Here is a 12,983-nt window from a genome sequence, read left to right as displayed (position 1 = left end):
TTATGATAATACTATTGAAATTGCATGCAATGATTCATATAATAATTATGACATATCTTATGATGAATCATGTGTTGAATTGATAAATCAAAGCATGCCTTCGTATGAAAAACTAGATAAAACTTTATTGAAAATGAATAAATTTCTAGCAAAGTTATCTAAGCAGAAATCCATTTTGAAAAATAAAAACAAAAGCATGGCAAAGCAATTAATAGAAATAAAAGATTATTATGCCATCTTAGAAAAGAGAAAAATTAAGAAGATATTGAAAATTATCTGCTTAGAAGAAGAAATGGATGATTATTCTAGAGCTTCACTCAAAATTAAAAATGAAAAGAATAATCATAATAAACCCTTAAGAGTTAAAAAGAAAAACATTTTCAAGAAGGGTTCATCCTTCAAATCCAACAGTCTAGCCTCACTGAAGAAAAGTATAATAAATAAGCACAATCTTTTAAGTATATTCAATACCTACTTATTTTGTGAAACTATGTGGCACCTATGGTTTAATTGCTTACTTAGAAGTGCCAGAGACTTAGAAAAGGAAATGAAATGAATAATCAGCAAAGCAAACCCCATATGTCCTAAGGAAAAATGGATTTAAATTAATTAATTATTTGATGCTTACTTAGATCCTAGGTTTAGGTCTAGGGGGTTGTGATGACTGTTGGCTTGGGAAGTGATTGTTGCTTAAAATGAAAATCTTAGTATATACACTCACTAAACTATCTTGTTATACTAAGACTCTTTAACCACTTCCAAATGGACATGGCATCCATGCCTTGTACTTAATTCTAAATGCTTAACCCATACTAACATGGAAATCACAAAGTTAAGTAGCTATTGTCCTTTGCACAAAATTGAGTGTTAGGGTTCTATCTTATATCATATATCACTATAACCTAAACTCACTTTAGAATATGAAAAGCCTAAATCAAAATTAAGTCATTACTCTAGGGTTAAAGCACTATTGATCATAAATGACTAATATATATTGAATGCTTCTCATAGCTATAACCAAATTAGAGGTATCCACTAGGGGATTGATCCCTTTGAGTTTAAATTGTAAAACCTTTAATTTTGGTTTAATCGCTCCATAGGAAATCTTTACCAATCTACGATCATATCAGGTATAGATTCATCATTTCCTTGGTTTGTATCCTTGTTCTAAATTGTGATAATATTTATAGGATACTTTCCATTTTCCGAAGAGCATTGTTCAAGAAAATTCAAATACTCATAAATGCTCTTTGCCTAAGCAATTGGACATATCCACTTCCATGAAAATATCTTGAGTCATGTCCACTTATATTGAATACTCTTCGAACTTAACAGAAATTATAATCCTTAAGAGTATTTAATCTACTTCACACGCATAGCTCTCAAACATTAAATCAAATCTTTTAAAGCTTCAGCTTTTTGAATTAAGTTAAATGGTTAAAATGATTAATATAGGTTTCAATCTAGATGATAGAATATTCAAAGAAACCTATGCATGAACCTTAATATTCAAAGCCATTTGAACTTAGGCCTCTCACTTATTGTAAATCATAAGAAAAGAGGCAAATTTAGGCTTAGAACTCTCAAAGAAATATCTATTGTGACCTTTTGGTCCTCTAAGCTGAAAGCATCTAAAGTCAAGATATATATCATTGAAAATCTTAATACACTTGGCTAAAGAACCTGAAAAATAAGAAAAGACAAAAAATGAATGAGCGCACAACTCAGGGGGAGAATATATTCTTTCATGATTATATACATTAAAATGCTCTCAATTCTTATTTATGCGTATATATTTGTATGCTCTTGTGAGAACAACTTTGCACTAATCTCATTACTATCCATTGTTAGTTATTGCTCATATCATCTATTGAATAGTTCATTTCTTTTATGAGTTGTTGATTGAACTATTGGAAAACATGCTTATATTGAAAGCCTCCTGCATGGCGGATGTAGTGATATAATTTGCATGCTAGTTGTGGATATTAGGTTGTTGCTTGCTTTATATGACTTATCTGATGAAAACAACCCACTATCAGATACAAGTTTTATGGAAAATTGTCCTATATACAAACGACATGTTGCCGAAATTCTGCTAGGATTTTTCCATATAAAACCTTATATTAAAGATGATTATGATAAAATTAAAGTTAAAACATTTTTGAAAAGATGAGTGAAACCTAATAGATAATTAAACTTCATCCTAACATAATCATCAACCTTTTAGAAAGGCTCAGATCCATCCCTATAGGAAGCGCATAAATGATTCATATGCATCACTTTCGTTTACTAATATTGAGGCTCTTAAGAATACTCTAAACATTATATCTAGTTCTTAAAGATTTATAATTTGATATGGAATGTTCATGGGTCATTAACTCCAAAGTATGCCTTAATATACACTTTTTTTGATGCATCTATGGCTTATAGGGAAGACTATACTAAACATATGATAAAATCTCTTAACAGATAACCAGTATAGCTGCATTAAAAGGACCGCTTATACTATTTGGTATACCTACTAAAATCAATTTTTGATTAGTATAAGTAACACATTTCCCTTCCTAGGATGCATAGTAATTACATAGGATAGTACATGTGAAATCCAAACCGTTATGTATTTTGAAGACATGTACACATTTAGTTTGCGTCTTAGGATGAACTTAGTTCATGGACACCATTTGGTCAAATTCTTTGGGTTATGAAATTTCACTCCAGACCCAAATGGTAGAACATCATCCCTTTTAAATTGAACGTCTCATATATTGATGATGGTCCATTGACTAAGGAATTTGCATGATTTAGGGGGAGTTTTTCATTTTGCACACACTCATTGTGTTTTGAGTTGTGTCATTCTTTTTGAACCTCTATTGCATACCTTTGAGTATAGTCTTGATTAAGTATCGTGCATTTAAAAATGAAATGCAATATGTCATGCATATGCACTGAATGATTAGTATTTGCTGCATGTTGAATTCATTGATAGGATGGGTATATAAGAAATGCACTTAAGTGGACATCATCCTTGAGCTTAATTTAAGTAAGCGTGCATGCAAATATACATGGGAATTTAAGTCCCAATCTTAGGTTAAATCAATAAGAACTTAATGCCTGAAATCTCTTGCATGCTAAGTAATACTAAGAAGGATGAACATATGATGGATGTGCTTAAATGAAATTCATTCTTGAGCGTAAATGCACTTATGTATGCTTGAGACTATACCGGTGAGTTTAAGCCCCATCCTTGAGAAAAGAATTATAACTCACCAAGCTCCGTGGACTCATACTATTAAATGGTTTTACTTTTTGAGTTCGATTTGTTCTATTACTTATACTGAGTTAAAAATTTAATATCATTATAAGTAGCTAACAAGTCTAATGCACAGTAGAGATGCTTCCTAGATGGTTCATAACTTGCACAAATTTAAGGGAAGCTTTCAAATAGGTTTACAAGTCTAACAACTACTATAATTGTTGATATCTTGTATTGGCTTAGACTTTGTAAAACTTGACTATTGTTTGTGATGCATAACTTTCATATCTACTGCATGTTGATGGTACTTATGTCTTATTGCATTGATGATACTGGAACTGTTTGAGTTGTTGTGGATAAATTGTTAGGATTTATAAACTCAAAATAGGTCATTTTTATATAGGATTTGTTTTGGAAAGTCCTATTTTCAAACGGCACTTTGCCGAAATTTTTCCAAAACTTTCCAAACCTATTGTGTATAAAAATGCTTATTACCCATTGCCTAGAACTGTAATTTTTATAGCCCTTTTTACTATTACCAAAAGGGGGAGATGAAGAGGCAAAAAAATTGGGTTGAAAATTGGGTTGAAATTAGGCTACACATAATGTATATTGGTAGGGGGAGCCTTCTAAGGCTATACCCATATTTTTTGCACGATGTATTTGTTATCATCAAAAAGGGGGAGAATGTTGACCTTATAAGTCACGTCTGGTCTTGATAATGACAAATACCTGTTGTATTTGATGCATGTTTGAGGATATGTGTTGGTATACAGTTGGCATACCAATGTGATGGCACAAGGAGTTGAAGTTGATGCCTTGAAGACCTTATTTATGATTGTATTTAATTTCCATATTCATCATGGGCCTGTAATAGTAAATAGGGTCTAACTTGTAATATTTGTAAGCATCACCTGCTTGGTATGTGAGGTAAGCTCAAAATGAAAATGACCTTAGAAAGACCCTAGGGATTAAGGTCGACCGACGTTGGATTTTTTTGTTGTCTTCAAAAAGACCTAGAAATGACCCTAGGACACTCACTTATGCATACATATGATTGATCATTTGATTAGGGTGATTGAATGCTTGAAATAGGACCGAAATGCACAAAATGTGCACACTCGGTCGATCGAACTTACCTATACAAAAATGCTCAGTTGACCAAATCGGTGCTGGGTCAACAAGTTGACCATAGCCTGATCAACCGAACTCTTGCAAGTCAACTTTATTGACTTCCTGGTCGACCGAGAATAAAATACACATCACCAACCTGGTTGACCGAGTTCCCACGTGTGGGAACTTAACGGTCTGGTCGAACAACCAGATTAGTTCAAAATCTTTCCGGTCGACCAAACCTTGCAAAAATGGGAAAATTGCCTTTGGACATACAAGTCCGGTTGATCGAGCTCACAGTTCATTTTATCCCCGGTCGACCAAACCCCAAGAACTTCGATCAACTGAACTTGCCACGGTCAACCGGTGCTCTTGGGTTGCCCCATATTTTTACTGCAGTAAATAATTTTTAAACGGGGTTAATATATTTAAATAATATTAAAACTTTTATAATTATTCCATTTGTGTCCTTAACGGTCATATTTATGGGGATGTCTATAAATACCCCTTCAGTTGGAATAATTAGTGATAGGATTAGCAATCTTAATTAGGAGAAATTCTTTGAAATTCCAAAATCTATAATACTCATATCTTGAGCCTCCAACCCTTATTCTTACCAGATCTTACTACTCAAATATCTTTTGTAAGTGTGATTAACTGTTTTTATTTTATAAGGATTGCTTTCTCAAGATTGTGTTTGTGTGAAATTATTTTATTTGATAGAACATCCTCAAGTGTTCTTAGGGGGCTTTATTAATAAGTCTTTTCTAAGAAGACTTCGTTGGAACTTCTGAGTATTGCATCGTCATTGCAATATCTTGTGAAGTTCTCATTTGATTTTGGTTGCAAACATCCTTTCAAATCATTTTCAAATATTTAGTGTGTTTTATCTTGAAAAATCTTTGAAGAGATATTTGTTTATGTGGTGAAAATCTTTGTTGGAATATTCATTGAGTAATATCATTTGTTGAATACAAAGATTAAAACCTTTTGCAAATCAAATATATATATATATATATATATATATATATATATATTATATTCCTTATCTAATATTTTTTAGGACCTACAGGGAATAAGAACGTGGCAAGCATTGGGGCTAGGTTAATTATTACAGCTTAGAGTGAGTGTTTGTAGGATATTGAATTACTTATGTTTTATGTTATCCTTGGGATGTAATATTATTACTTGAGGATACCTTTATGTGACATTTAGTACTCTGGTAATGTAATTGAGGTTTATATAATTTACGTTGCTTGTATGATAGTCGTGGTATCAGGGAATTAGTTAAAAGAACCCTCCAGGCCCCACTTTCGGGTTTGGGGCGTTACAGTTTCAGCCAAACTGTCAAAGGTTTTATGACGAGAGCTGAATCCTGCAGATTAAACTAAAATCATCAACGGTTATAGAGAAATCGTCGACGGTTACTGCAACCAGCTTCCTTTTTTTTTTTTTTTCGCTTCACGATGCTTTCTTGGTGCATGCGTTCCTCTTAATATGAGCCACATCCCCAACATGTATAAATATATATAAAGCATCTGGTGAATGTTTGCTAATGACATTCATTCAGACTTCACATGCATCAATTGCAAAACTATTCATCTTATTTAATCCAAAAAATATATATATGCATAAAATCATTTAAGATACTCATCCCATATTTGAGAGTTTAGACTTGAATTTAGATTTATATAAATTTAAATAAAATATGATACAAGATTAAATTAAATTTTATTCAAATTTAAATAAATCCAAATATGAGACTTGAAACTTGTATTCTTGAACACAACCTAATATTTAAAGGTTATAAACAATTGCTGCGTACATATATGATTCTTGACCATCCCTCAATGCAAATTTAGTAACATAGAGAGCATGCTTTCCCGGCACCACAAGGTTTGCACAGAGATAGAAGGTGACATAAAATTTGAGACCACAAAAATTTTCCACGACATCCTGCAAGGTCCTTTCTCATGGAGGCTTAGATTGAAGGAAGATTACATCACCCCTTTGCCAAATAGCTACAAGGAAAAACTCAAAAGTCCCTTCTTAGAGAACGAAATATGGAGAGCCATTACTTCTTTGAATGGGGATAAATCGCCTAGTCTAGATGAGTTCAACATAGCCTTGGTGCAGAAATGTTGGGGGTTTCATAAAGGCTGATTTTATTTCATCTTTTTAGGAATTTTATATAGGAAAAAAGTTTGAAAGAAGCTTAAATGCCACATCCATTGTCATCATCCCAAAGAAAGGAGGGGTTGAAAACATTTAAGATTTTAGGCCTATTAGCCTCGTTGGGATTTTCTCCAAAATTTTAGCAAAGGTCCTGTCTAATAGGCTTAAAGAAGTTATACCACTAATTATTTCTAATCAGCAGATGGCCTTTGTTTCGAGCAGACAAATTCTAAATGCAACTTTGATAGCAAATGAAGGTGTGAATTTCTTGTGGATGAATAAGGTGAAAACTTTGTGTGCAAACTTGATCTGGAAAAGACTTTCGATCATGTCAACTGGGATTTCCTTATTAACATTTTGAGAATTATTGGGTTTGGAGATAAATGGAGGAATTAAATCAAATAGTGCATTTTAACGACTTCTTTCTCGGTTTTGGTTAATGGAGAGGCTATTGACTTCTTTAAAAGTTTCAGGGGCCTAAGGCAAGGAGATCCCCTTTCTCCCTTTCTCTTTGTTATTGTAATGGAAGCCGTTTTGCAAATGATCACTAAAGGCTTGGAAAAAGATTTGTTAAGGGGAGTTAATATCCACAATCCATCACATTCCATTACTTTGTCGTATCTCTTATTAATTTACAGACAACATTTTGATTCTTTGCAGTAACTCTTCCTTTGATTTTAGGAACTTGCGGGTCATCATACTTTGTTTTGAGGCTATCGTGGGACTAAAAGTTAATCTTTCTAAGAGTTTATCTTCCCTATTGGAGTCTCTGAAGGCACATAGGAGAAAGCAGAAATCCTCAAATGCAAATTAGGATCCTTTCACACTTTGTACTTGGGCCTAGCCATGGGGTTCAAGCCAAATTCTTGGCATATTTTTGATCCGATTGTTGAAAGAGTGGAGTGGAAAGTGGCAACATGGAAATCAAAGTTCCTTTCTATAGGAGGTAAATTGACCCTAATAAATTCCGTACTATCCAATCTACCTATATATTAAATGTCTATTTTTCCCATGCCAAAGAAAGTGGTGTAGGTCTTGGAGAGGATGTGGAGAAACTTCCTTTGGAAAGGAACAGAGGAAACCTTCAAATACCCTCTTGCAAAGTGGAATTCATGACTTAACCCAAACACCAGGCGGATTGAGAATTAAACATTTGTAGACAATGAACAAAGCCTTATTAGGTAAATGGATATGACGATTCAACAGGGAAGACTAAGGCTTATGGAAATCGGTGATTTGCATGAAATATAAGTACAATGTTCTAATTGGCATCCTTCACTGCATTCGAGCTGTCTTGGGAAGAGTTTATGGAAAATTTTTATAAAACTAAAGTCAACCATTTGGGAACACATGAAGATCAATGAGGGAGACGGGAGCAAAACCAAGTTTTGGTTGGACAAATGGGCTTCAAATTCTACACTTCAGGAACTCTACCCAAACCTTTCCATGTTGGCAAGATGGAAGGGTGCTAGAGTGGCAGAAATATTAAGCTTCCCCAATAATAGGTAATTCTGGGATTTATCCTTTACTAGGTAGGTCAAAGGTAAGGAGGTTAACCAATTAATTAATCGAGTTGTTCAAACTAGTTTATGATGCAACAATCAGCAAGGGGGAATCTGATTCATATGTGTGGGATCTTTCCAGCTCTCAAGCTTTCTTGGTGCGGTGGCTAGCATTTACAAACATCTTACAAGGATTCACATAATAATCCGAACCTACCCTTCAATTTGTTGTGGAACACTTTCATCCCCTCAAAGGTTAGTGTTTTCTATTAGTTGGCAATTAATAGTAGAATCTTGACGGCTGATAACCTGCAAAAAAGTGGCTGGAGGTTAGCCTCAATGTGTGCCATTTGCAGGGAAGAAAGCGAAGGGGTTGAGCATCTCTTCCTTCACTGCCATTTCAGCAGACATATTTAGGCCTATGTACGTTTGCCAAGACTTGTCTAATCATTTGGTCATGTCATTTTGCATGGAATTCCTCCAATCTTAAGGGGTTTCTTAGAAAATTGAAAGCAGCAATTCCGACAACTTTTTGTTGGGAGATCTGGAACGAGAGGAATGAGAGAATCTTCAGGGAGAAATATTTCATCGTCTCAATTGTGTATAATAGACATTTATTAAATTTGTTGCATTGGATTCGATCTAATATTTCTCTATCTAATCTAGATTAGGAGGAGTTCTCTCATATTTTTTCTGATTTGGGAGGGTGATACTTGTTCTCTCCCCCATTCTAGTTCCTCCTTTCTCTTTCTTATTTTTGTATTTTGAAAGTTTCAAGCATGTCTCTTCCCTTTTAATAAATTTACCTTTTCAAAAAATATAGAGAGCATGCTTATTATCTATATATATATATATATATATATATATATATATATATATATATATGTATATGCAGCAGTAGAACAACAATAATTGAAACTATATATGAACAAATGAGTAAACGTGCACATACACATAAATAAAACCTTATCTTGAACTTATGATCGAAACTCTCCTCCTCTCACCATCAGCACAATAATACAATAAATGCATGCTCCCATATTTCGGCAAACACATATGGAACTTCATCTATTATTGCCATCTTTAATTAAATGCACCCTCTTCAATTTCTTCCCATCCCTCGCACTAAATATTACACAAAAACCAAAATAAAAATATTAGTAAGTATTGTAGGATGTTTGTAACTAATACCTCAACACTTGGGGATATGAGTTTGTATAAATTTTAAAAACTTTGTTCAGTTTATGAATTTTATTATTTGAGATCTCAAATTTAAGAATTGCCAGAAGTGATTTTGGTCACTTCGGTTCAATTATTTTACCATGACAACTTATTCATGATTCAAAATGTTATGTACCTATCCATTTTCAAAGTTTATGACTTTGCTCATCATATTTCAACACACACGTACAATTTTTTTTATTGTTGTGCTTAATTGGTGTCATAGGTGCATGGCCCATGGTTCCTTAAAATTTCATTTTTAATTTAAAAGGGTAATCGTAGTAAAAATAAATGAGGGGATTTTAATTCAGTAACCCTGTATTTGGGAGAGACTTGCTTAGATTTTATTTAATTTATATGAATTTGAATAAAATGTAACACAAATTCGTATGAAGGCAATTATGAACAGTTGTAGCAAGGAGTATTATGAGTATTTAAGAAATCAAATTAAGTTTAGAAAATTTAGGATTAGAATGATCATATTTTAATATACAGATATTTTTTTGTTATGGTGTATAAAAGTTCATATATAATGATAAATATTATCTTTGTGGCACCATCTAAATATATAAAGTAGCCTATCCAAACATCTACTTAAAGAATTCCTTACAACTAAGAAGTGGTGAATGAAAGCAGTTCCAATAGACTTAAGTTGCGTTTTGGGGCATGAATTTTGAACTTTGAATTTAATTTAAATGAATTTAGATAAATTCTAATACAATTTTATATTTACATCTTATCAAAATTCAATACAAATTCAAATTCAAATTCAAAAACCCTCCAAATAATAGGTTTCAAGTGCTTAATGCCTTGCAAATAACACTAGCATATTCTTTTTCTTTTTTCTTTAAAAGTCTCATCATGAATATGAGCACAAAGTGTGGCAAATATTATTAATTTTGATTTTTTATTTGATAATATGGGGACTCCAGTCATCATCGTACTATGAATATTATGGTGTGATACCAAATTCGGGAGTGAAAGTTACTCACCCATTAACACATTTCTAATAATTCATCGGCCTATTCCTTTAAGGGAGAATTAAACACGTGACATTAGGTCACCAAAGTCAAAAGTGGTCCATTCCATTTGTTCTATGTTCTATGTATGATACTTGATATAGACAAAATTAATTTAGTTAATTTAATGAAAAGTTAATTTTAATTAAAGCCAGTACTGTACGTACCACCGTTGATTCTTGGTTTGAACTGTCCATGCTTTGATTATGCATGGTTTAGTTTAATTACATGGTATATATTTACCGTCGGAGAGAGAGAAAAAGAGGGAGAGAGTGAAGCCGGCTAGGAAAAGAAAGGGAGCCATGCAGCTGGAGGAGAGAAAGAGCCGTAAGTCCCTGTAGGATGAAAAGCGACAGCCGTGGGGTTACGTGGCCCTATCTCACTGTGGACACCTTTTTTAATTGTACACATAACCCCAGAAAACGAGAGGAGAGAGAGAGAGAGAGAGAGAGACTTAAATGAGGGCTATAGCTAATTATTATTATTATTATTATTATTATGGGCGCTTTACCATGAGCAGAGAGATAGATGAGAGACTAAAGAGGAAACAGGAAAAGCGCAAGAAGGAGGCTTTCACATTATTTTTTCAGTAAAGAGAGGGGACACGTTGCCTTTCTGATTCACTCAGGCCGGCACCGAATCCTGTTGACTTCCTCCCCCTCCCTCTCTTACCCTTCTATTACTATCTACATACACATACTCTCCCTCTCTCTCTCTCTCTCTCTCTCTCGATCACATACTCTATATAAACCCAACTACGCCCGCATACTCTCCTCGTTTTTCATTTCCCCAACTCTCTCTCTCTCTCTCTCTCTCTCTCTCATTCATTAAGCAAGAGGTAGCTAGAGGAGGCAGCTGCAGATCGATCGATCGATCAGAAATAACTAAAACGTTCAAGAGTATATTATGGGGAGAGCACCTTGCTGTGAGAAAGACGGGCTGAAGAGAGGACCATGGACCCCCGACGAAGATCAGAAGCTCATCGACTATATCCACAAACACGGCTATGGCAACTGGCGCACTCTCCCTAAGAATGCTGGTCTGCCATCTCTTCTTAGTTAATTAATTCTCTCATTACTACCTTTAATTTTCATTAATTGCTTCTTGGATATATCTACATGAGCTTGATTGTGTGTATTCAAATATATAAATTACAGGGCTGCAGAGGTGTGGGAAGAGTTGCCGTCTCCGATGGACAAACTATCTCAGACCTGACATCAAGAGAGGCCGATTCTCCTTTGAAGAAGAAGAAGCCATCATTCAACTCCATAGCATCCTCGGCAACAAGTATGTTCTGCTGTTCATTAATTAATTAAATTAATTAATGTGTTTCTTGTTTCATAATTAATAGTTTTTTAACTTGTTTTTGGTTTAACTAATGAATAAAATAGGTGGTCTGCAATTGCGGCTCGGTTGCCAGGAAGAACAGACAACGAGATAAAGAATTACTGGAACACCCACATTCGAAAGAGGCTGCTCCGGATGGGAATTGATCCGGTGACACACAGCCCACGCTTGGATCTCCTGGACCTCTCCTCCATCCTAACCTCTCCCTCATCTCCTCTGTACAATTTTAACCTTAACACGACCCGAATGAACGTCCCGGGTCTTCTTGGGATCCAACCCTTGCTGAACCCGGAGCTCCTGAGGCTTGCCACTTCCCTCTTCTCCCCCTCCCCCTCTTCCTCATTCCAACGCCAAGAAAACCCGTGCATTTTTCCCGAGAACATGCAAGAAACTCAACTGTGCACTGCTCCCTTAACCCAACCGCATTTCAACCAATTGGATCAGCTTCAAAGTACCCCGGATATGGATCCGACCCGAATCACTCCTTGTGCCCCTTTCCCGAATGAAGCACAGCTGATGGAGCCCAACTTGGACGTGCAGTTCCCATCAAACCTCACCAGCTTTAGCTCCAATTTAACTGAAGACTACAGCAACATTCCTTCTATTCCCTCCATACCAGTTGATTACACCTACAGCGGGTCGGTTCAGGCCACGATGGATGCTCCGTCTGATAATTCAACTCTGGTCTACAGCAATAACCAGAGTATGGGTTTCGGGTCGACAGTTTTATCCTCAACGACGCCGGCTTCAAGCCCCATCACTCCCTTGAATTCGAACTCCACTTATATTAACAGCAGCAGTTACACCACGGAGGATGAGAGGGAGAGCTATTGCAGCAACATGTTGAAGTTTGAAATCCCAGATCTTTTGGATGTTAATGATTATATGTAATTATTTAATAATTCCAAAACCAAATTTCTGGGAGAGTCCTTTGTGCCCTGCAACTTGTGTGGATCCATACTTGCAAATTTTCTTTTATTTCCTCGCTTTGCAGCTTGTCTTTATGTTCCCCTTTGTTTTTAAATTTGTGGGAAGTCAACTTTTGTTATCAATTATATTAATTAATTAATTATACTTGTAGTTTCTTTTTTTCTTTTTCTTGTTTAAGCAAATATTTTGCGTCCATATTGTCCTTATCTGGCTATACCGCATGTCAAGTAGATGGAATTTCATATATAATGCTATTTTGAAAGTTTTGGGTTCGTATACTTTTTATGAAGGGTCGCGAAAGTATATGAAATTGCACTGTGCAACATCATAATGTCTGACTTTACGATTGGTTTTGTTTGTTATATCCACTTAAATATATATGTTTTTATCTTAATCAAGAAATCAAAGCTAATTACAAAAATC

General features: G+C 34.7%; 1 protein-coding gene across 1 annotated transcript; it reads left to right on the top strand.

Annotated features, from left to right (window-relative positions):
• Positions 1-10,826: 10,826 nt before the first annotated feature.
• LOC131154217 (transcription factor MYB102) lies at positions 10,827-12,721 on the top strand. Its single transcript, XM_058106837.1, has 3 exons — positions 10,827-11,322; positions 11,441-11,570; positions 11,675-12,721. Exons 1-3 carry the CDS (start codon positions 11,190-11,192, stop codon positions 12,519-12,521), a joined length of 1,110 nt encoding a protein of 369 aa, XP_057962820.1. The 5' UTR covers positions 10,827-11,189; the 3' UTR covers positions 12,522-12,721.
• The last annotated feature ends 262 nt before the right edge of the window (positions 12,722-12,983 follow it).

Source organism: Malania oleifera, chromosome 4 (genome assembly GCF_029873635.1).
Source record: "Malania oleifera isolate guangnan ecotype guangnan chromosome 4, ASM2987363v1, whole genome shotgun sequence".
Taxonomy (NCBI): Eukaryota; Viridiplantae; Streptophyta; class Magnoliopsida; order Santalales; family Ximeniaceae; genus Malania; species Malania oleifera.
The sequence above is the reverse complement of the archived record's forward strand: the minus strand, read 5'-3'. Positions and strand labels throughout refer to the sequence as shown.

What these genes read in the sequence shown, in the direction of transcription:
- LOC131154217 (XM_058106837.1), top strand. Translation starts at nt 11,190, where the DNA reads ATGGGGAGAGCACCTTGCTGTGAGAAAGACGGGCTGAAGAGAGGACCA. An exon ending in CACTCTCCCTAAGAATGCTG is followed by an intron (nt 11,323 to 11,440) that starts GTCTGCCATCTC and finishes TATAAATTACAG; the next exon opens with GGCTGCAGAGGTGTGGGAAG. An exon ending in CATAGCATCCTCGGCAACAA is followed by an intron (nt 11,571 to 11,674) that starts GTATGTTCTGCT and finishes TGAATAAAATAG; the next exon opens with GTGGTCTGCAATTGCGGCTC.